Source organism: Pistacia vera, unplaced genomic scaffold (genome assembly GCF_008641045.1).
Source record: "Pistacia vera cultivar Batoury unplaced genomic scaffold, PisVer_v2 Contig804, whole genome shotgun sequence".
Lineage (NCBI taxonomy): Eukaryota > Viridiplantae > Streptophyta > Magnoliopsida > Sapindales > Anacardiaceae > Pistacia > Pistacia vera.
Window position 1 is genome coordinate 614,615 of NW_022196673.1, and position 22,451 is coordinate 637,065.

The following is a 22,451-nucleotide window of genomic DNA, read 5'->3' on the forward strand; positions in this document are numbered from 1 at the left end:
TATTCAAAATAAAAGTGTTTTTTAAAGGCTGTGGTGTCAACAACAGAACCTGATAATTATGCTTAATTACATCTCCAATTTTATTTTATTTCCCCCTAATTATACGGATTCTTTCAGAGATATACATTGAAGATGAAGAATGAGATGAGAGCGTCCTTGTCTGCATTCTGGTAAAACTATAATTACGGTTTTGAATAGGTAAGTGTACTCTGTACAGTGTTAGGCCTGCTCGCCTGCCTTATACGACTAACAATATTTAAGAAGACGCTAGAGCTCCACGCCCACTATCACAGGCACAGCTTTTCTTTTGGTTTGAAATAATGTGAAAAGGTGGAAGTACCATGAAATCTCCTAATATCATGTTTATTATTATTTTCTGTTTGCAGTTTTAATTTTAAAACACATCTGGTGGGGTGGGACAAGGCAAATTAAAATAATAAATGATGTTCTTGGGCTTCTTGTGTAGATTTCAGTGTTCTGGTAATGGGCTTTCATATAGTACATTCCATAGTCTATACTCATAGTCGAAAAGACCTTCTTCTTCTAGTCATGTCCCCACATAACATATAATTAAATCTATTGGTTGGTGGAGAATAAATTAATCTTACCATATTCCCATCAACCAAACTATACCAAGATGTCATTCCAAGAGGGTTAATAGTTGAGCAGTAGTACTGGTACAGAATATTACCGCCTCATGTGCTCATCACAACTTTTCAACTTAGCCGTGAGGCCTAGTAGGGACGAAAAGTTGACCATCTCAATCAATCCTCTGCATCTTAACCAGTGATGGATTTGGTTTTGAACATTCAAAACATTTATCTAATAAACTCAGTATTTGAAAATTAAAAAAAAAAAAAAAAAAAAAAGTAATGTTAGGTTCACAACGACTCTCACAACTTTTTCACACAAACCCCACTGTAATAGCTCGTTATTGGTCAACTCGTAAAATAGGTCTCACTTACTTTGCAAGCTAACCAATAACAAACTATCATGTCAGAGGTTATGAAAGAAAATTATGGACTTAACATTATTGATATAAAAAACCTTACAAGTGATAATAAATTAACAGCTACTGATCATTTAGTTGAATAAGAGCCACAAAGACTGACAGCTAATTCATATTCTTTTGTCCAACATACGCACACAGAAAATTACACGGGGCAATCAAAATATCCTTCACTTTGGATTTCAAATTCATATGATAACAATGAACTTAATCAGAGTTAAGAGCTTTTTGAACAGATCCTACGAAAAATGCTTGCAATGTGAATTCGAAGTTAAAACTCATACCATTACACCCTTCTAGTTTATTTTCCAGCATCATTATGCAACCCTAAGAAAGAAAGAGAACGAAGAAAAGTAAACTACTACCAGGTGGATAAATCCTCCTATGCCATTTGCACTCTATTTGTCAAACTCCCATATAACACCTCCATCCTCTGAAATAAGATAGCCAATATATGTTAGCAATAAGTAAATTTTGGAAGACAAATACATAAAAAGGTTAAGACAAATACTTCCAAATACCAACAAGTTTTTGGTCATGCCATTAGAACTAATAATTGTTTAAAGAGATATTTCCATTACTTTCAAGCACTTCACGCGCCAAAACAAACTGAAATCAGTCTCAAACAAGTCATCAATTTTCAACATCATTGAAATAAATTCCAAGATTCTCAAAGGCCAAAGAGAGAAAAGAAAAATACTTGCATGATTTATAAAGATTGTCATTCCCAGATTACAATATGGCTACAACTGCTCATATATATGATATGAATAATGTTCAACAATAAAAGGAAATGATTGGCATTTTTTGTTATCAGCACTCTTGTAATAGGCATTGCCTCCTTTGTTATAGATGGAAGAAATAAACAACAAATCTTATTAAATGGGGATGCTTAAAAAATTACTTCTCTCATCTCTTTTTCTTTTCAAATTCAATGTTTATTGTGAATGTTCTGATTAGCAATTTAATGAATGAGCCCAGTGACAAAGGCACACCATTTTCTAGCAAAACATCCTGGAACATCTCAATCCCAATAAATCTGGGATGGGTGCCTCATGAAATTGCCACAACAAAACAGACCATTATATGATCATTTTTCCATATCTAAAAGTTAGTAAGTTGCCTAGTCAAGCATCTTCAGATTCCTAACTGGGTATGCATAAACATTAAAAATTCTTATCCATCTTGTTATATGCAACACTTTTCTCAAATGAATGGCTCACTTTCATTATTATAACTTTGTTAATAAAATGTATATAATAAGCGATGTAGTCCTAACTCTTTATACTTCCCTTCATATGACTGAAATAGTATGCTATAAAAATTCTAGAAATCATTTTCAAGATAGAGGACACCTTCAAATACACATACCTGAAAGGCTTCTGCCTTGAGGCTTTTGTTTTACATTGTAGTGAGTACAAGTATTCACAAACGCTTTAGAGAAGGAAGGGTCTAATCTACCCTAAAAAGAAATGAAAAAGAACATAGAAATCCAGGGAATACCTTTAACTTTCTTTTTTATCCAGATCTCCAGCAACATCCCAGCACCAATTCCACCAGCAATGCATGATCCATAGAATGCTATGGCAGAGGGTAGAGATCTACGAGGAAGGAAATAATACTCTGGAATTTGCCTAACCTTTTTTGGAAGCCGTTTCTTTACTACTGGCTTAACACCTGCACTTGGATCCTTCTGCAATTCAGTGCCAATGGCTTTCCAGTCAACTCCTTTCAATGGATCTTTCGGCTCTTCACTTCCCATTACCTTACAATTTACAGCTCAATTCTGTGAGTAGAAAGCTATAGATTGTTTATAACGGGATCCAAAATATCAAACAATGTTAGAAATATGATACCAACAACACCACAAATTTCAATGCTATGTCGAAACTCACATATACAAAACACTCACATAGAAGCAGGCAAGTTGAATGCTCAATAATAGGTATCAATCGAAAGCCAAGTTTCAGAAACAAAAACAGATCATCTTAAGAGAAGCCAGTTTTTTGAATCCTTGTAGAAGTTTCAGACAAATAATTGATCCACATCTCTATTATCTAAAGAGCTTGAACAAAGGAACCTTAGCTGGTGCGTCTCTTTAGATGGTAATTCATTCATTAACTATGAGCTTCACATTATCTATGCTTGATTAACATGCATTTTAAAAAGAGAAAAAATAAAATAGAAAAGAATTGAATAGTTTAATTCAGCCAAAAAGCCCGACTCACAAAATTTAACCAACAGTGATTTTAACTAAAATAAATAAAGAATAGCGCATAACCAAAAACCCAACAAATTATTACATTCAATCAAGTTTCTTTTTGTTTTTGCAATCTGCATTACAAAAATCAAAACTCTAATGCTATACAATACCACCAGTGCCATTTATCAAACACTTAATATGCATAACAGAACACTGCAATTATAAACACAATTGATTATAAATCCAACCAATAAAAGACAATCCTGTTAACAGCAATAAATCGACAATCCTCAATACCATATCAAGCATACATGATCATCATAACCAGCCATTTATCAAACACTTAATATGCATAACAGAACACTTCAATTCTAAACACAATTGATTATCAATCCAACCAATACAATACAATCCTGTTAACAGCAATAAATCGACAATCGACAATCCCATATCAAGCATACATGATCATCATAACCAAAATTTAATTTAAAAAAGGGAATGTTTCCGAAACTCCCATATAAATTTCCATTTGGTTACCCAAAAAACCTAGAATAGTAAGTATAAAGAAACTTACAATTCGTTGTGTTATGTGTGGTATGTAGTTGAAAAAGCAAATCAAAGAACTTGTAAATACTGAGATTACTCCTTCTTCGGCGCGCGGAAAACCTAGAATAGTAAGTATAAAGAAACTTACAGTTGGTCCGGTGACACTAGAAGAAGTATTGTTTGGCTTCGCAATGTATTAAAAATAAGTCAGGGGCCATATGTAATTTTCAGGGTAGTATATTTGCAATGAAAACGGTATAGGTTATTTATTTTTTTTTATTTTTTTTAATAAGAGTGTTCGGGTCCGTTTGTGTATCCATCAATTAATCCTTCGTGACTTTAGAATTACTGGTCGAATAAGAAACCTAATGATCACCCATATTAGCAATTGTAGACAACTGTAAGGACTCAAATTCGAGAGATCATATTAGATCATCATTTTACTCTTTTACCATAAAAAATAACCGAACATAAGAGATCATATTAAATTTTTTTTTTTTTTTTTTTTTTTTGCTCTTATCCCATCCGTGGCCCATTAGTAATAGTAAACCAAATTCCAATAATATAATATCCTAAAAACCAGATCAAGTATTTATTATTTCCACTTACATGGATGTGACTAAAAGCACGAACGACAATCTTTAAAATAGTTTATTTTACTGTTTTAGGTCATCCGTAATGGATTATCGTTAATTATATATCCTTCTAACATTATTTAGATCAACGTTCACTTTCTCACTCTATGAGTATAAGAAGAATATTGGTTATGAGTTATGACCAATGCCCCACCCCCACTAACTAAATCGTTGTTGTATCAAATATTTGTGAAAACGGTGAGTTCCGCGCAGCTTAGTATTTAGTTAGTGAGAGGCTGGGGCTGTCCGTATGTTGGTTAGGTTGAATTTGATAGTGAGGAATCAATAAAATACTGTTACTCGTTAAATTAGCAAACAACACGAAAATTTTATGGGGTTAACTACTCACCAGTGGACTCATCAGAACTTATAAACTTAGCCCTAAAGGCCCAGTAGGTAGGACTAGGGATGTCTACCTCTTGACCTACGAATTGAAAAGTTGACAAGTCAAACACCAAGTTGTCATGAAATTTGTAACTTACCAAGAAATGATACAAGGTTTAGATTATTCATAGCATCACCCGCAGAATTCAATTTCATATTTAAAAATCAATAAAACGTTCTAGATTTCTTCAACATGCATTATCATAGGACATAATCATATAAATAAATAAATAAAACAAAATTGTCTCAGAAAAAGAATAGACAATTTCAAAGAAAGTGGAAACCTGAGTTTGAACGGTGTCGACTTCTAAAATCAAACTTCAATCGAGTCGCTCTAGTCCTCTTCTACGACAGATATCGAACAAGACAACAAACAACAGTGAACGAAACGAAACCCACCCTTGTAGTTTTGGTCGACTACAATGGAGGATGATTGTCTGAAAACAAAGCATCTACATCCCCATAATTAACCCACCCTTAAAATAAGACGGATGAAGGATATATTTGATATTTTATGTATAGTAATATTTAATCATGGGGAAGTATGTATGGTGTTATTTAAATTTTGTTTAATTAAATCATATATTATTGTTGATACATAAATCTATACCAACCAGAGAATTCCGATTGACCCTGTTGGAACCGGAATGGATGTGCACGTAATTATGGATAACTAACAGTGGATATGCAATAAAGTAAATGATAGAGAGATTTTTAAAGTGGTTCGGCAAGTTAGAACTTGAATCTACGTCCACTGTTATCTTATTATTTTTGAGAGCTTACAAAGAATAGTATAATTCCTAGGAAAAATTGCTTAGAACAATTGTCCAACCCCCTTGAAAACAAGTTATGATGGGTTTATATAGCACTCATTTACATGATATAGTTGAGATAAGATTAAAATACATAGGATTATGAAGTTGCATGATCTTCAGTTACCTTAGTTGGAATCTAAGTCAACCTGAATATCTTCCTTTCAAATTGAGCCAATCTAAATATCTTCTCTCCTAATAGGGAATTATTCCCTTCGAATTGACCGCACAACAATAGCCTCCCAGTTTTTTGAGCGCATAATCGCACTTCAAAAATTCATGTCTTTGATCTGGATGGTTGTCGCACTATAGGCTGCAGTCTCGAACTGAAAAACTTGAATTATGTTTGCCGCGATCTAAGAGATATGAGAGATCTTGAACACGTGATCTCAAGCAAATGAGCGAGCTTATGAGATTAATCAGAGAGCATAAAGAGATTGATCTGAGAGCATAGGGAGTTCGATCTGAGAGTACGAGGAGTTCGATTAGAAAGTGTGGAGAGCTTGATCTGAGAGCATAACTTGATCAAAAAGTATGGAGAGCTTGATATGAGAGCATAGCTCGATCAGAAAGCATGGAACATTTGATCTAAGAGCATTGCTCGATCAGAAAGAATGAAGGGCTTGATCTGAGAGCATAGCTCGATTAGAAAGCATGAAGGGTTTGTTCTAAGAGCATTGCTCGATCGGAAAGCATAGAGAACTTGATCTGAGAGCATTACTCGATCCAAAAGCTTGGAGAGCTTGATCTGAGAGCATGGCTCAATCAAAAATCATGGAGAGCTTAATTTGAGAGTATAGCTCGATCAGAAAGCATGAAGAGTTTGATCTGAGAGCATAGCTCGATCAGAAAGCATGAACAGCTTGATCTGAGAGCATAGTTCTATCAAAAAGCATGGAGAGCTTAATCTGAGAGCATATCTCAATCAAAAAGCATGGAGAACTTGATATGAGTGCATTGCTTGATCAGAAAGCATGGAGAGCTTGATATGAGTGCATTGCTCGATCAGAAAGCATGGAGAGCTTGATATAAGTGCATTGCTCGATCAGGAAGCATGGAGAGCTTGATCTGAGAGCATTGCTCGATTAAAAATCATAGAAAGCTTGATTTGAGAGCATGACTCGATCAGAAAGTATGAAAAGCTTGATATGAGAGCATGACTCGATCAGAAAGCATGAAAAGCTTGATCTGAGAGCATGGATTGATCAGAAAGCGTGGAGAGCTTGATGTGAGAGCATGGCTCGATCAGAAAGCATGAAGAGCTTGATCTGAGAGCATGGCTCGGTCAGAAAGCATGGAGAGCTTGATCTCAGAGCATGACTCGATCAGAAAGCATAGAGAGCTTGATCTGAGAGCATGGCTCGATGAGAAAGCATGAAGAGCTTGATCTGAGAGCATGGCTCTATCAGAAAGCATGAAGAGCTTGATCTGAGAGCATGGCTCTATCAGAAAGCATGGAGAGCTTGATCTGAGAGCATGGCTCGATTAGAAAGCATGGAGAGCTTGATCTGAGATCATGGCTCAATCAGAAAGCATGGAGAGCTTGATTTAAGAGCATTGCTCGATCATAAAACATGGAGAGCTTGATTCAAGAGTATTGCTCGATCAGAAAGCTTGTAGAGCTTAATCTGAGAGTATTCCTTGATCAAAAAGCATGAAAAGTTTTATCTGAGAGCATTGCTCAATCATAAAGCATGAAGAGCTTGATTCGACAGTATTGCTCGATCAGAAAGCTTGGAGAACTTGATCTAAGAGCATTGCTCAATCAAAAAACTTGAAGAGCTTGAGAGCTAGCGAGCTCTTTCTAATCTGAGAGATTTTAGCATGCGATCTAAAGCTGAAGATGAAAGTGATCTAAGCGCACAATCTGAGTGATCTGATTTGGAACATGCTTCAATATTTTAATAATAACTTGAGATGTAGACCTCATATTTGGATGATTCTTGGACCGTCAAAAAGCTAACTTGAATGGCTAAAATTCTTCTGTTACCACTTAGCCAAATTCAGACTTTATTCTACTCAAATTCTCATATTTGATGACGTGATTCTAGATTAAGAATTTAGGATTTGTTGAAGAAGTTGAGACTTCAGGGAAAAACATGGAGAGCTGCTGTGAATCAAGCCCTCCTTTTAGCGCCAAAATGTTGATACAAAAATCTGTACCAACCAGAGAATTCCGATTGACCCTGTCGGAACCGGAATGTATGTGCGCGTGATTACAAATAACCAACAGTGGATGAATAATAAATGCAATAAAGTAAATGACTGAGAGATTTTTAAAGTGGTTTGGCAAGTTATAACTTGAGCCTACGTCTACTGTTATCTTATTGTTTTTGAGAGCTTACAAATAATAGTATAATTCATAGGAAAATTTGCTTAGAACAATTGCCCAGCCCCCTTGAAAATAAGTTATGATGGGTTTATAAAGCACTTATTTACATGATAGAGTTGAGATAAGATTCAAATACGTAGGATTAGGAAGTTGCATGATTTTCGACTACCGTAGTTGGAATCTAAGTCAATCTGAATATCTTCCTTTCAAATTGAGCCAATCTAAATATCTTCTCTCCTAATAGGGAATTATCCTCTCCATATTGACTGCACAACAATTATATAAATTATCTTTGTTATAACATAATTTCATATTTATAAACTTTATCTTAAAAAGTATTGCATACATTATAAATTAACAATCATATTAAACAATATGTATTAAAATTTGAACAGAAAAATATTGTTTAATTCTATGATTAACAACAATCACTATTTGATGTGCGTTAAATGACACCATTTATATCAAAACAATTAGTTAGATTAATTCTATCGTCATATGATTATGTTTAAAATGTGGATGTCATTAAAAGCCACAAAAGGTGGAGAGAAATTTAATTGATTTAACCCCAAGGGGTTGTTTTGACTTACAGGTTCAAACAATCTTGGGACTATCTATTACATTTTTGACTTAACTTTAAATATTGAGTTTGTAAGGATTAGTCAAGATGCTTTTTTTTTGTTTTGACACCTTGTTCACAAAAAAATAATAATTATTAGATTTTTTTTGTCTCATGTGGTTTACAACATCCTATATTGTAATTTTTGTCCTTGATTGATAGATCAAACTCAACAGGGGACATATTAGGTATATTAGATATTATTTGCCGGTTATTAAGATATGTTTGTGGGCATCCAAATATTATTTTAGTATAAATTTCAAATCAGTAAATGACTATATGAAACATTTTAATCTTTTGAAAATCGAAAGAAAGTAAACTAAAATATGGGGACTACACTGTATTAATCCCAAACCTAGTACAAGTCTAGATACCAACGTACCAGAAACAGTTTACACACACCGTATGCCACGCTCGTTCAGCGCGTCAACTTCAATACTTCCTGAGTTCTTTCCTGACGCCCCACCTAGAAGTTTCATTGTATTGTATTGGATTTGATTTTTATTTGTATTTGGTCAAACCTCTATTGCAAATCTCTGTACACGTAATTTCATTGTCATCTTCCTTCTCTTGTCTATTAAGAAACTAAATTACAACAAGAAACCAAACAAATTCACCTTTCCTTTTATTAATTATTAATAACTTCAAACCACTGTGCAATGTAATTACTCATTTTCTTCCCCATATAAATATCCCATTTTTGTTTTAGTTCTTTAGTTCTCACTACCCCCAATTACTCTCTCTCTCTCTCTTAATCATCATCAACTAAAGCTTGCAGTTACAACTTATAATCTCTTGATTGCACATGGAGCTCTTCACCAAGGCCAAGGCAGTGAAACTCCGCAGCCATCTCGACAAGTATCTAGTCGCCGACGACGATCAAGAAACGGTGCGTCAAAGTAGAAACGGGTCAGTAAAGAGAGCTATATGGTTAGTCGAGTTAGTTGAAAACAGAGACGACGTCGTTCGTTTCAAAAGTTGCTATGGTAAGTACTTAACCGCCTCTGATCTTCCCTTTCTTCTGGGCATGACGGGTAAAAAGGCAATCCAAACAGTACCGGAGAACAACATGGACTGGAAAATTGATTGGGAGCCAATAAGGGACGGGTTTCAAGTGAAGCTCAAGTCATGGTGTGGGAAATTTTTACGTGGAAACGGAGGAACGCCGCCGTGGAGAAACTCGGTCACTCATGACGAACCGTATTCTGGTTCAACAAAGAACTGGATTTTGTGGGATGTGCAGGAGGTGGAAGTACCGGAAACGGGGTCGTTGAAGGAGTATTGGTCGTCAGTGTCGAGTTTCTCTTCGGTTTCCGATGAGGTTTTGGAGGTTTTTTCCGATGATTTTTTGGGTTCAGGGCCACAATCCCCCATGTCAGTCGTGTCACCTAATTTGAAGTCTTCCAGATTCTCAATTTTTCCGACTCAGTCGCTCAAAATTTTATCAAAAAAGCAGGTACGTAACCTAAACTACTGCTGCATCTTCTTTAACTTGCTAAACAATTATAGTATGATTTTACTAAGGATTAATTATTGATAATAAAAGACAAAGATAGAGTTTGGTGTTTGCAGGCTATGAAATTATTATATGATTAGAAAACGTTAATGACTATATTAGCAAGTCAGTCAATCTAGGTGACAAAATGGCAATTTTAAATGTCTCTTACACATTACTGTAGACCATGTACACATTATCAAATCAAATGGGCCTAAATAACGTGCCCAGCCCGTTCGTCTAAGGACATTTATCTTGAAACATTATTATAATTACTTGACTTTAAAAAATATATATATAAGACTAGTACAGAAGTTTCAATTATTGTGTCAAACCCCACCTCTAAGATTCTAAAGACACCTCAAAAAGAAAAATAAAAAAGCCAAAAATGTAATTATATGGTATGAATATTTGGGATGCGCATTTTGGGTAAAGTTTATGGAGTGAAAGCAAGTATATACTTGTGTTATTCAAAGACAAAATAATACAAAACCAAAAACTTATAACTCCATTAAAACGCACTTGTTATAACATAAATGCCCACCAAACATTAAGCACTAAACACGAAACCCACTCAAGTTTCTCTCCATTTTTGCCTCATCCCAATCCCATTTATTTTAGTCACCTACACAATCATTTATCACCTTCCCCTGCCTCTTGTTCTTGTTTTACGTCTTTTTTATCAACCCAATTTTAAACCTCTTTATCAGGGATTGATCCGATAATTAAGAAGTTTTATTTATTTCATTAATTCTTTGGGTTTAAACCATTTTGAGACTAGATTTACCTAGAACATTAAATTTATAAGATGTTTAATAAACATAAAAAATTAATTGAAATACGCATAAACTGGTTCAAACACCTTAATACAAATCTTAATTCTCCATAATAAAGGTCTTAACTCTACCAAATCTTTATGATTATTATTAAAAATGCTTGAGAATCATTATTAATTAGGAAGCACAGTCGTCTCCTCTGTATGAGTGCATGTGACTTTTAATACCACCTTAATTAGACATTTATATTTATTGTGCCTTACTCTTCTTCCTTTCTAACTCTTGCCTATCTTAATTTCTTTTAGTAAGTTATGAACCATACACGTGTGATTATTTAATCTCATTTAAATTTCGTAAGGTCTTGCCATAAATCTGACATAATCTTGTGAGATATTTAGATTTACATTATACTTTATATAGTAATTAACTCAAAAAAATTATTTCACACAGTAAAATGATACGTCGGTTGAAGTCAAACCCTGTAATTTATGTCCATTAATGACATTACTTAATTGGAAAATAAGAATAAAATATTATATAATTATGATAACTCGGCACGTTATTATCGATTAAAATTTCCTTAAACCCTTCTTCGTCAACACGAAGTTTCGTAGACCGACTCGGTAGTCATCTTGATGATGATCAGATCATCCAGATCTGGTGCCAACGTGGATTAACGGCAGCTGACACGAAACTCACACGCAAGCCCTGTAAAATTACTAAAATAACATTATGCCACGTATCCGGCAGCGTCCTTTTCACCGCGTGACTCCTCCTCCAGTTCCCTCTACGGCTGTCTCTCTTTGACTTTATCACCTCCAGCTCTGACCTTTCCCTATATATAAATTTGTCTTCACATTGCCTGCCCATGTGAATCTTGAATCTCCTCTAGCTCAGTTCACAACTAAAATTCCAATCTTTATTATCCACTTCAAGTTTTTCACACTTTTTATTTATCGCTTTTTTCTCAGTCAATCTCTGAATCTAACCACCACCGAAGTGGGATGGACTACTTTAACAACGCCAAGGCGGTGCGTCTCCGTAGCCACCACGACAAGTTTCTTGTTGCCGAGGAAGACGAAGAATCGGTTACTCAAGATCGTAACGGATCCTCCAAGAGTGCCAGGTGGACTGTTGAGCTTGTTCCTGGAACGCAGAACATAATTCGTCTTAAAAGCTGTCATGGAAAATATCTCACCGCCTCCAACCAGCCGTTTTTGCTGGGTATGACGGGTCGGAAAGTGGTTCAGTCTCTGCCCAGAAAGCTTGACTCTTCTGTTGAATGGGAACCCGTCAGAGAAGCGAACCAAGTGAAGCTCAAGACGCGTTACGGTCATTTTTTGAGAGCCAATGGGGGCTTGCCGCCTTGGAGAAACTCTGTCACTCATGATATTCCTCATAGAACAGCAACTCAAGATTGGGTATTGTGGGATGTTCATGTGGTTGAGATTTTGGTTCAGTCTCATCAAGAAGCTCCAGCTCCACCACCCGTTCCTCATTCGGATTCTTTAGATTTTGGGTCAAATTCACCTTCTTCCGTTATTACCAAACCTGGGAACTTTTCAAGACAAGAGGTTCGTGATCTATTCTATTCTTCCTTAGAAAAAAATAAAAAAAGTACAATTTTTGTTCTGGGTGTTCATTTTTTTTAATGTCTGTTGTGTGATGGTTTTCAGTCAAACGATTCGCATGTGGGTTCGCCACCAAAGTCTGAGGGAAGGACTATATACTACCACGTGGCTGAGGAGAGCGGAGAGGTTGATGATGTTGGAACGGAGGGTTATTCTTTAAGCTTTAAGGGAACAGGAGTTGAAGAATTGACTCAAAAATTGAAGGAAGATCTAGGTATTGAGGACATCGTTGTGTGTACTCGAAGTCCTTTGAATGGAAAGCTTTTTCCCCTGCGGCTCCAACTTCCTCCAAACAATGCTGATATGCATGTTGTTGTTGTTCTATTATCTTCAAAAGGTCAGATTTAGATTAATGCACACATATATTGATAAATTGCTTGTTTTGATCTTGATAGAGGCTGTGATTTTGTAATTTAGTTTAGATGTTTTTTAGTTTGCATCGCAACCACTCATTGCCATAGACTTCCTCTCTGATTGCTTTCTCAAACTTGTCTCAAATAAACATAAACATAAATCTTGATGTTTCTAGTGTTTGGAATTTGGTTGTTAGTCATATTGTTACTATAATTTTATTTTGGCATTAGTTTTTACCAACCAATCTAGTATAATGTTGTATTAGATAATTCATTCAAAATAATGTTGTGGCTTTTAGACATGGCTGGGTGTTGTCTCTTCATTTGTTGTTGGTTATAATACCATCGTAACACTAAGCATTTACCACTTTGTCTTTCTTAAGCTGTTAAGAGCACAGGTTAGCCCAAAAGGGAAAAGGGAACAAATTGCAGGCATAAATATTTTTCCCATTTGCTTACTCTGGAGCTCGTTCTCTAGTACTTGGAAAAATGTTGTTTTAAATGAATCTGGTAACCGCCCATAAAGATTTTTTGTGGATAGATAATACTGCCTAAACAAGAACGTGAAAGAATTTTTATTTCCTGGAATTTGTGAAAATCGATATTGCATCTCGAGGCTTTTCCTATTGGGTTTGCACATCATTGGAAGATGCATATAACTATTTTTTTTTTTTTTTAGTACGTTGGGTATCAAAATACTGTAGTTTAGATAATCTAACTTAAAACTTAAGAGTCCAAGGAAACTCCTATGCAATTTCTTGTGCTATTTCATATCTCCATTTCAGATGATGCCTTCTTTCATCCTTGCTTACGTTTTTTCTTTCTTTATGTATCAGGGGCCAGAGAATTTGCAAGACAGGGGATCCAATCATAAGATGCATTGTTTGGACATCATAGGTTGTATGCAATATGTATTCACAACCTTCATGTTCTGTACATACCAATTCAGCCATATCAATATGCTAGTTGAAAGCATTCAAGGAGTCAGTAAAAATGGGAGTTGCTTTTGGCTATTGTGAGACACAGCAGGAATGGTCTAGCACTGGGAAACATAAGAAAATGAGATGCCCTTGTAGCAGCCAAGGGTCACAATTTTATTCAGCTTGGAAGAGTTATTGAAATTTAAATTCCTTTGTTGGTTCACTGATCAATTTTGTTTTAGCTCAACTTTTTTATTATACAAAAAAAAAAAAAGTATGGTTTGCCGCTTGGAACCTCCAGGTGCTTGCTGTCTTGTAAACACTATACTTATAAAATCATAAATTTATTTTGTTGGCTTGAAACCTCTTGTTACTCTTTCATTTTACAGATTTTTTATCTTCTTTGACGTAGTAATGCATAAATCAATTGAAAAGGGTATCTACTTGCTAAGGAAAACTCATTCAGAGGTTGGTATGTGCATTTGTTATGAGTTTGAATAATGATTTGAGAATTGAGAGCAATTAGCGGCTGGAGTGGGAGGTCATTACCAAATGTTTGAAATAGTGCAACTGGCTTTTAGAAAATGATAAAAAGGTGGTAGTTGCGTTGGCCACTATCTATTGTTGAGATTATCTAGAAATACAACTGTCAGAGGCTTATTCTGATCTCGCTGGGGATAATTGATTGCTATGTTAAAGGTAATCCTCACTAAAGTATAACCAGTGGTGCAGGTCTGAGGTTACATTGTGGATGAGATTCATTCCAGAAGTTTTGATTACTTGAAAGCAAAATTGCTTTGCACCTAAGAAATTGGAAAAAGGGCACTCAATTAATGTAGGTCCTATTTATAATAACTTTTTTGTTCTATTGTCAACACACGCATAACTACCTTTTCTTTTAACAGATTTGACAAATGAGTGATTAAAAAAATCTCTCTTTATTTCTTACTTCCTTCCAAAGTCACCCCGTCCAAACCAATCAACTACACCCCAACCAAAAATTATTCATCAATATCTACAGTTATACAAAATTAAAAATAAATTTAAATCAATTAGAATAAACAATAGAACATGAGACTAAATCAATCAATGTGGTTATCAGATTCATTTGTTTACGGATTCAAATCCTAAACCTCTTATAATCAAATGATCACTTTTAAATCTATCTTGATAGAACAAAAATCTATTTCATCCCTCGGATATCACAATTTTCCTTCTTATATTGACAAAATGAAAATTTGATTTGATTTATATTTACTTTTAATTTTGATGACTGAAAATATAAAGTTTTGAAGTGGAGTATATGATAGAAGAAGAATTTTTTATATAATAATTTTATCCCACTTAAACTCGAAGATGGGGATTAAAGACAAAAATAGTGGAGTAAAAATCACTTGCCTAATTCTCTTATGGGGCGTTTGATTGGAAGTTACGTAGAATTATTGAAATTATATTATCTTACATTACTTGATTACCACGTTTGGTTGTCAACTAATATAAGATTCTGTTAATTTTCAAATACCAATAATTAGTTACTGTTGATAATATTGGAGGTAATCTGATTACCTCTATTTTCTTAGGCAATATAACATTATTAAGGTAATCTTTTTTTTTTGTTACAATTATATCCCTTATTAATAAAATTTTAGGATAATAATACCCTTATTTTAAAATTAATTTACATAAATATAGCTTTTACTATTTCACCCCAACTAATTAACTTTGTGGACAAAATTACCTTTCAATTCAAAACAAATTGCAACTCACCCACCTGCTGTCGCGAGTTGCTGGCAACTATTGACGGCGGCTAACCACTGCCGCCGGCGGAACGGCTCACGGAAGGCCGAAAATGGTCATCGTGCGCTGATATGGCGATTTCTAGCCAGAAATGGCCAGATCGTGACAGATCTGGCCAAAAATGGCCACACAACGCACGGAGGCCATTTCCTACCTTTTGTGCACCATTAGGTTGCCGACTACCGGTGGCCGACGATGGTTGCCGACGGCCGACAGTGGCTAGGTTGGTGGAGGAGCATTATTGATTTTCCAAACTTTTATTATGAGGTTGTTTTTGCTAAGTTTTTAAATGTAGGGGGGTTATAAAAAATCCAAATAACAATATTAAACAATAATATAATAATAATATTTAATAAGAGGACAATTCAGTAATTTAAATGACATACCCACAAATTTATTCCTCACAACCAAACATATTAATATAACATACCTGCAAATTAACCAACACATTTTCCTAAAGATTCCTGATAATCTTCAAGGTAATTTAACTTTCCAGTAATCTAACATTCACTGAACTAAACGCACCCTTAATATCATGAGCTTGGGAAACCGGGCTCCATCACCGAGCCCATTACTACAGCTCCATGGCTAACCCAAGTATCTTAAATAAAATTTCAACTTCATAAATGGTGCAGTTTGGGTTTTCCCAAGGTTACACTTTACAGAACCATCAAGTGTTAAATCTATATGATCTCTTTTGTACAACAGCCATTAGCCCATTACCAATAATCCATGCATGAGCAGAAGCCGTCTTTAAAGTGATGAAATCTGGCGCGATCTCTCACAATAATCTCAACATTGAAGATTTTAGAGATGAGTTTGGTTACCCGGTGACAGTCATTGCATACTCGAAGATTCTTGAAAACACGAATTGGTATGCCTGGTTTCAAGTTCAAGATCCCCAAAGCAATGGCAAGTCTCTCACTATGCAGCCTGAGTGAGTGTTGTTTACCATCATTGAGTTCATCAACCATGGGGGCTTGTGAATAGTCAGGTGAATACCCCATACCTTTCAGCCTATCATCAATCACATCCAAAACCCCATATATTTGTTTAGTTTGAGGATGGGAAGTATCCCCAGCAAAAAATTCATGGGCAACACCATTTATCTCTATTGAACTGCAGCCAGGCTCTTTTGTTACACCTTTGTCACTCATCAATTTCCTCACCAACCCAACATCGTTCCACCTGCTAGCTGATGCATACACTCTAGACAAAAGCACATAAACGCCACTGCAAATGCCGCCTTCTGACTCAAAAATTTGTTTAGCCATTTCTTCACTTAGCTCCACACTCGCATTTTTCTTGCTACAAGCATCAAGAAGACTCCTCCATATTACCGCATCAGGTTTCATTGGCATGTTTGATACAATATCTAGGGCTTCATCGATATGCCCAGCACGAGCAAGAAGATCAACAAGGCATCCATAGTGCTCTAATACAGGTGTAATGTTATACTCTTTTATCATCAGATCAAATAACTCACGGCCCTCGGTAACCATGCCTCTATGGTTACACGCACTTAACACACCAACAAATGTGATTGCATTGGGACCAAAGCTTTCGCCTTTTACAAGCCTAGCAAAATATTCCAATGTTGCATCAGCCTGTCCATACATGGCAAATCCTAGAATTATAGAATTCCATGAAGTTATATCACGTTTAGGCATCCTCTCAAAGACTTGTTGAGCTAATTCTAACGACCCACATTTGCAATACAACTCAATTAACGAATTGTTTATGAGAATATCCGAAACTAAACCAGATTCACATTTGTTCAAAATATAAGCATGTGCCCACATGCCTAGAGACAAAGCACCCAAACCAGCACAAGCACTTATAATACTCTGCAATGTATAACCATCAGGTTCAAACAAATTCTGCATTTGACCGAACAGTTTCAATGCAGAATCAAACTCACCGAACTGAACAAAAGCATCAATCATAACATTCCACGAAACAATGCTTCTTTCAAGCATATTCTCAAACACTTTCTCTGATAAGTCCAAGCACCCACAAGAAGCATAAAAGTGAATCAAACTGTTATTTATATAAACATCTGAACCAAACCCATATTTCAAAATTTGGGCATGAGCTTGTTTCCCCTCAAAGAGAGCAAACAAGTATGCACAAGCTTTCAAAGCAAATGGGAACGTGTGCTTATCAGGCATAACATTTCCTTCCTCTAACATCCTTTTATAAAGGTTTATAGCCTGTAGTTTAGAATCAACGTTTTTTGCGCAAGCTCTTATAAGTGTATTCCACATAAAGGAATTGGGAGTATCGATTTGATCAAAAACACGATACGCATAGTCAAGATCAGCAGAGGATGCGAAATTGAGAATTCTACTGAAGAGAAAGAGAGAGTGGTGATGGTGAGGCAATGTGGTACGGAGAGTTTGAGCATGGATTTGTTTCAGCTGAGACATGTTGTTACACTCAGATAAGGATAAGAGAAGAAGGCTGTAATTACTAACTGAGTTGCCATTCTTGTTGTTAGTGGTGGTGGAGAGATTTTGAGGTGGTGGTGGTGGTGGTGCAGTTAATGAAAGTGCTAGAACCATTTCGCAAACAGATTAACGAAATGCTTATTTCTCAATGCGCTCAGCTTTTGCCGGAGTAGAGGTGACAAAATGGGTCGTAACACGACACACCCCACCCCGTTTACTTTAGCGACCACTCAGGTATGATACTGTGTGGTTTTTACAGGTTACCAACCCGGTTGTCAAATCCTGACAAGTGGAGGAGATGAACATGAACAAGCAAATTGACGTTGTTTATTTATTTGTTTTTTTAATTTCCGACCCCAATTTTTCTATAAATTGTAAAACAATCTTAATAGCAATTTTTATCAGTTCCATGGATGGCAACGAATCAGCGATATAATCATATTGTTATGTCCTAAAATTGTATAATCTTAAATCCAAAATATCTAAAACTTTGATGCATTTTCACTACTTATAAAACCAATAAAACATACTTGAATCTATGTGTAACCTTTAAATGAGATTGTGTAAGAAGACACAATATATCTCTTGATTTATTCTCTTATTATCAATTTCTTCCTTTGATGGATAAAAAAAAATATATATATATGTAATGAATTAAATTTTGTTGGGAATAGAGAGAGAATACCTCTTTTATATGGTAGTTCAAAAACTCTCAAACTGTAGTTATTTAATTAACTGCAATAACCTCTCCATCAAAGGTAAATGGCCATCATGCCTTTCAGTTAATTTAATTATTTCAAAACAACTATATGATAAAATTAATACATGGACCACCGTATGAGAAATATAAAATATTTATAACATTCTCCCACTTGATCCATATAAAAGTAAATAACTTTATGGGGACGTTTGATTGCGGGTTATATGGGATTACTGAGATTAAATCATCTTCTATTACTTGATTAGCATGTTTGGTTTATTAAGTAATATAAGATTCTGGTAATCTTCAAATACCAATAGTAGCTACTGTTGGTAATATTGGAGGTAATCAGATTACCTCCATTTTCTTAGGTATTGTAAGATTACTTGGGTAATTTTTTTTTTTTTTACAATTTTATCCCTCATTAATAAAATTTTAGGACAATAATGCCCTTATTTTTAAATTTATTTACATGAATCTTGCTTTTACCATTTCACCCCATTTAATTAATTTTTTTGGACAAAATTACCCTTGAAATCAAAACAAATTTCAGCTTACCTAAGCGACCACCCCTACCCACTTGCTGCCGCTAGCCAAACTGGCAGCAAGCCAAACCATTGCTGGTCGCCATGGGAAGTCATCGGAAGTCACCTGGAGTCGCCGTGAGCAACCCACCGTGATCAAGAGGCCCCAATACGGCCATTTCTGGCCATATTGATGGTCGAAAAGGTCATATCGGGAGCAGATCTAGCATGATATGGCCTTTCGGCCATCAATATGGCCAAAAACGGCCATATCACAGTCTTGTGGTCACGGTGAGCTGCTCACGACAACTTTCGGAGACTTTCAGCGGTGGTTTGCGGTGGCGGCAAGCAGTGGTAGGGGGTGGGGGTGATTTTTTTGTAAATAAAAGTTTTATATAAGTGGGGATGTTTTAGCTAAATCTGAAATATTGACAGTTAAAAGAATTATTCAAAAATTAATAAAAAAAATAATATTATATTAATATTTAAGGTAATTTATCAAGTTAAATAACATACTCACCAATTTATTCCCCATAACCAAACATATTAATATAACATACCCACCAACTAACTAAACATATTTTCCTAAAGATTCCCAGTAATTTTCAATTTAATATAAGATTCCAGTAATCCAACATTCCCAGTAATCCAACATTCCCTGAACCAAACGCCCCCTATAGTTTAGAAATAACACATAATGTGTACACAATAATAATTAGCCAAAAGGCAATTTCTTAAAATGGTCAAACATATAAACATTATTGAGCAAGAACTCATAAGGATCATGGCGGTCGTTTGTCATTGAATCAACATAGTCCCTTTCATGTATCATGTTACAAATTCTATACCTAGAATAATCTATAATGATTCTTAATGGTCCAACAATAATGTCCTTATCAAGGACAAATTCTATCATCTTTATCATTTATGTATATCAAACAACATAATATAAAGAAACACACAACAAAATAATTTACATGAATCAGAAACAACACATCAAGTGCTCAGAGTGTCCAAAACACGAGAAGCATAATGTAAATCAAGAAACATATACAACACATCATAAATTAGTCATGACAAACAATAATACCCATCCTCTCAATGTGCTCACTATAGGTCTTAGGTGACAACCCTTTAGTCAACAGATCCGCTATCATAAAATTTGTGCTGTTATGCTCAATAGTCACTCTCTGTTTCTGAACTTCTTCTTTAACGGCAAAATATTTCAATTCCATATGTTTAACACCCTTTGAATATTTGTTGTTTTTAGAGAAGAAAATTGATGCGGCATTATCACAATAAATTTTTAGTGGCCTGGCAATACTGTCGACAATCCCAACCCCTGAAATAAAATTCCATAGCAATAATCCTTGAACTGTGGCCTCAAAGCATGCCACAAATTCAGCCTCCATAGTGGAAGCAGTAATGACAGATTTCTTCGCACCATGAAACTGCTCATCCAGCTAACATAAATACGTACCCAAATGTGGATTTTCTGGTGTCTACACAACCAGAAAAATCTGAATCTGAATATCCAATTACCTTGACATAATCAGATCTCCTATAAGTAAGCATATGGTCCTTCTCCCTTGTAAATATCTTAATACTTTCTTTGCAGTTCGCCAATGATCCATTCTAGGATTACTCTAATATCTGCCCAGTAAGCCAACCGCAAAACTAATGTCTGGTCTGGTACATGTCTGANAATCTTAAATCCCAAAAATCTGAAACTTTGATGCATTTTCACTATTTATAAAACGAATAAAATATACCTGAATCCATATGTAATCTTTAAATGAGATTGTGAAAGAGGACACTGTATATCTCTCCCTTTGTTCCCTTATTATCAATCTCTTCTTTTGATGAACAAAGAAAAATATACGTAATGAATTAATTTGGGAATAGAGAGAGAATACCTCTTTTATATGGCAGTTCAAAAACTCCCAAAGTGCAGTTATTTAATTAATTGCAGAACCTCTCCATCAAAGGTAAATGACCAACCACATAGGATGCCTCACCCATATTCTTCATCTCAAAGTTCTTAGAAAGAAACTTCTTGGTTTCATTAATCATACCAAGATCATTAGTAGCAAGCAAGATGTCATCAACATATAGAACTAGAATTACAAATGCGTTCCCACTGACCTTCAGATATATAAACCGATTAATAGTGTTTTCTTTAAATCCGAAAGTGGTAATGCTATTATGAAACTTGAGGTACCACTGCCTAGAAGCTTGTTTCTGTCCATATATTCATCTCTTTAATTTACACACCATGTGTTCCTTCCCTTTAATTGGAAAACCATCAGGTTGTTCCATGTATACTTCTTCTTCTAAATTCTCATTCAGAAAGGCTGTTTTCACATCCATTTGATGAAGTTCCAAATCATAATGAGCTACCATTGCCATAATAATTCTAAAAGAGTTCTTTGAGGAAACCGGTGAAAAGGCTCGTTCTAATCAACACCATCTTTCTGAGTAAAGCCTTTAGCAACAAGTCTAGCCTTGTATCGTTCAATATTGCAATTAGAGTTACGTTTGGTCTCAAAGACCCATTTACACCTGACTGTTCTACAACTGGCAATACTATTAAATCCTAGACTTCGTTGTATTCCATTGATTTTAACTCTTCTTTCATGGCGTCTAACCATTTTGCAGAATTATCACTTTGAAGGGCTTGTGAAAACGAAATTGGATATGCTTCCATTCCCAAGTCAAATTCTGACTCTTGAAGAAAAACCACATAATCATTAGTAATGGTAGATCTCATTTGTCTTTGAGATCTTCTCAATGTCACTTCTTGTTTTTCATTTACTACTTCATGTGGTTCATCCATTACATGTTCATTGACTGCTACATTATTAGGAAGGGTTTGCTCAATTATTTGTTGTTCTTGATTGTTATCAAAACGTCTGACAACTACAGGAATCACAACCTCAGTAAAAGTCATAGGCGTAGGAACCTGTACCTTGACTTCTTGAATATCCACTTTATGTGGTTCAACACTCCCACTAGTTTCACCATTCCCAATGAATCTTGCATTTCCAGCTTCAACTATTCTCATCCTATGATCAGGATAGTAAAAATGATACCCTTTAGATTTTTCTGGATAACCAATAAAAAATCTATTGATTGTTCTTGAATCCAGTTTCTTTTCATGTGGATTATAGATTCTAACTTCTGCTGGGCAACCCCAAACATGTAGGTGCCTCAAACTGGGTTTCCTTCCTTTCCACAGTTCAAAAGGAGTCTTTGGAACTATCTT

At 35.3% G+C, this 22,451-nt stretch overlaps 3 protein-coding genes across 5 annotated transcripts; 1 reads left to right on the forward strand and 2 right to left on the reverse strand.

The window, feature by feature from the left end:
- Nucleotides 1-1,061: 1,061 nt before the first annotated feature.
- Nucleotides 1,062-4,004, reverse strand: LOC116117333. Of its 3 annotated transcripts, none has more exons than XM_031403378.1 (4): nucleotides 3,907-4,004; nucleotides 2,513-2,774; nucleotides 1,297-1,442; nucleotides 1,062-1,190 (listed from the first exon to the last, which is right to left on the reverse strand). In XM_031403378.1, exons 2-3 carry the CDS (start codon nucleotides 2,769-2,771, stop codon nucleotides 1,408-1,410), a joined length of 294 nt encoding a protein of 97 aa, XP_031259238.1. In that variant the 5' UTR covers nucleotides 2,772-2,774; nucleotides 3,907-4,004; the 3' UTR covers nucleotides 1,062-1,190; nucleotides 1,297-1,407. The 3 variants fall into 3 exon arrangements, with proteins under 3 accessions (XP_031259238.1, XP_031259236.1, XP_031259235.1); XM_031403376.1 differs by having other exon boundaries at nucleotides 2,513-2,795; nucleotides 3,787-3,959; XM_031403375.1 differs by having other exon boundaries at nucleotides 3,787-3,955.
- A 5,269-nt stretch (nucleotides 4,005-9,273) lies between these two features.
- Nucleotides 9,274-14,078, forward strand: LOC116117320. The gene is made up of 4 exons (XM_031403356.1): nucleotides 9,274-9,996; nucleotides 11,783-12,385; nucleotides 12,488-12,779; nucleotides 13,632-14,078. Exons 1-4 carry the CDS (start codon nucleotides 9,346-9,348, stop codon nucleotides 13,667-13,669), a joined length of 1,584 nt encoding a protein of 527 aa, XP_031259216.1. The 5' UTR covers nucleotides 9,274-9,345; the 3' UTR covers nucleotides 13,670-14,078.
- Nucleotides 14,079-15,914: 1,836 nt separating this feature from the next.
- LOC116117342 (pentatricopeptide repeat-containing protein At1g59720, chloroplastic/mitochondrial-like) lies at nucleotides 15,915-18,318 on the reverse strand. Its single transcript, XM_031403388.1, has one exon. The coding sequence runs from the start codon at nucleotides 18,074-18,076 to the stop codon at nucleotides 16,232-16,234; it is 1,845 nt and encodes a 614-aa protein (XP_031259248.1). The 5' UTR covers nucleotides 18,077-18,318; the 3' UTR covers nucleotides 15,915-16,231.
- Between the last annotated feature and the right edge of the window lie 4,133 nt (nucleotides 18,319-22,451).

Bases quoted from the DNA above. Each gene is read 5' to 3' on its own strand.
- LOC116117342 (XM_031403388.1), bottom strand. From the start codon at position 18,076: ATGGTTCTAGCACTTTCATTAACTGCACCACCACCACCACCACCTCAA.
- LOC116117320 (XM_031403356.1), top strand. From the start codon at position 9,346: ATGGAGCTCTTCACCAAGGCCAAGGCAGTGAAACTCCGCAGCCATCTC. The intron at 12,386-12,487 runs GTTCGTGATCTA...GATGGTTTTCAG, and splicing joins GGAACTTTTCAAGACAAGAG to TCAAACGATTCGCATGTGGG. The intron at 12,780-13,631 runs GTCAGATTTAGA...TTTATGTATCAG, and splicing joins TGTTCTATTATCTTCAAAAG to GGGCCAGAGAATTTGCAAGA.
- LOC116117333 (XM_031403378.1), bottom strand. From the start codon at position 2,771: ATGGGAAGTGAAGAGCCGAAAGATCCATTGAAAGGAGTTGACTGGAAA. The intron at 1,443-2,512 runs GTATTCCCTGGA...ATCTTATTTCAG, and splicing joins GATAAAAAAGAAAGTTAAAG to AGGATGGAGGTGTTATATGG.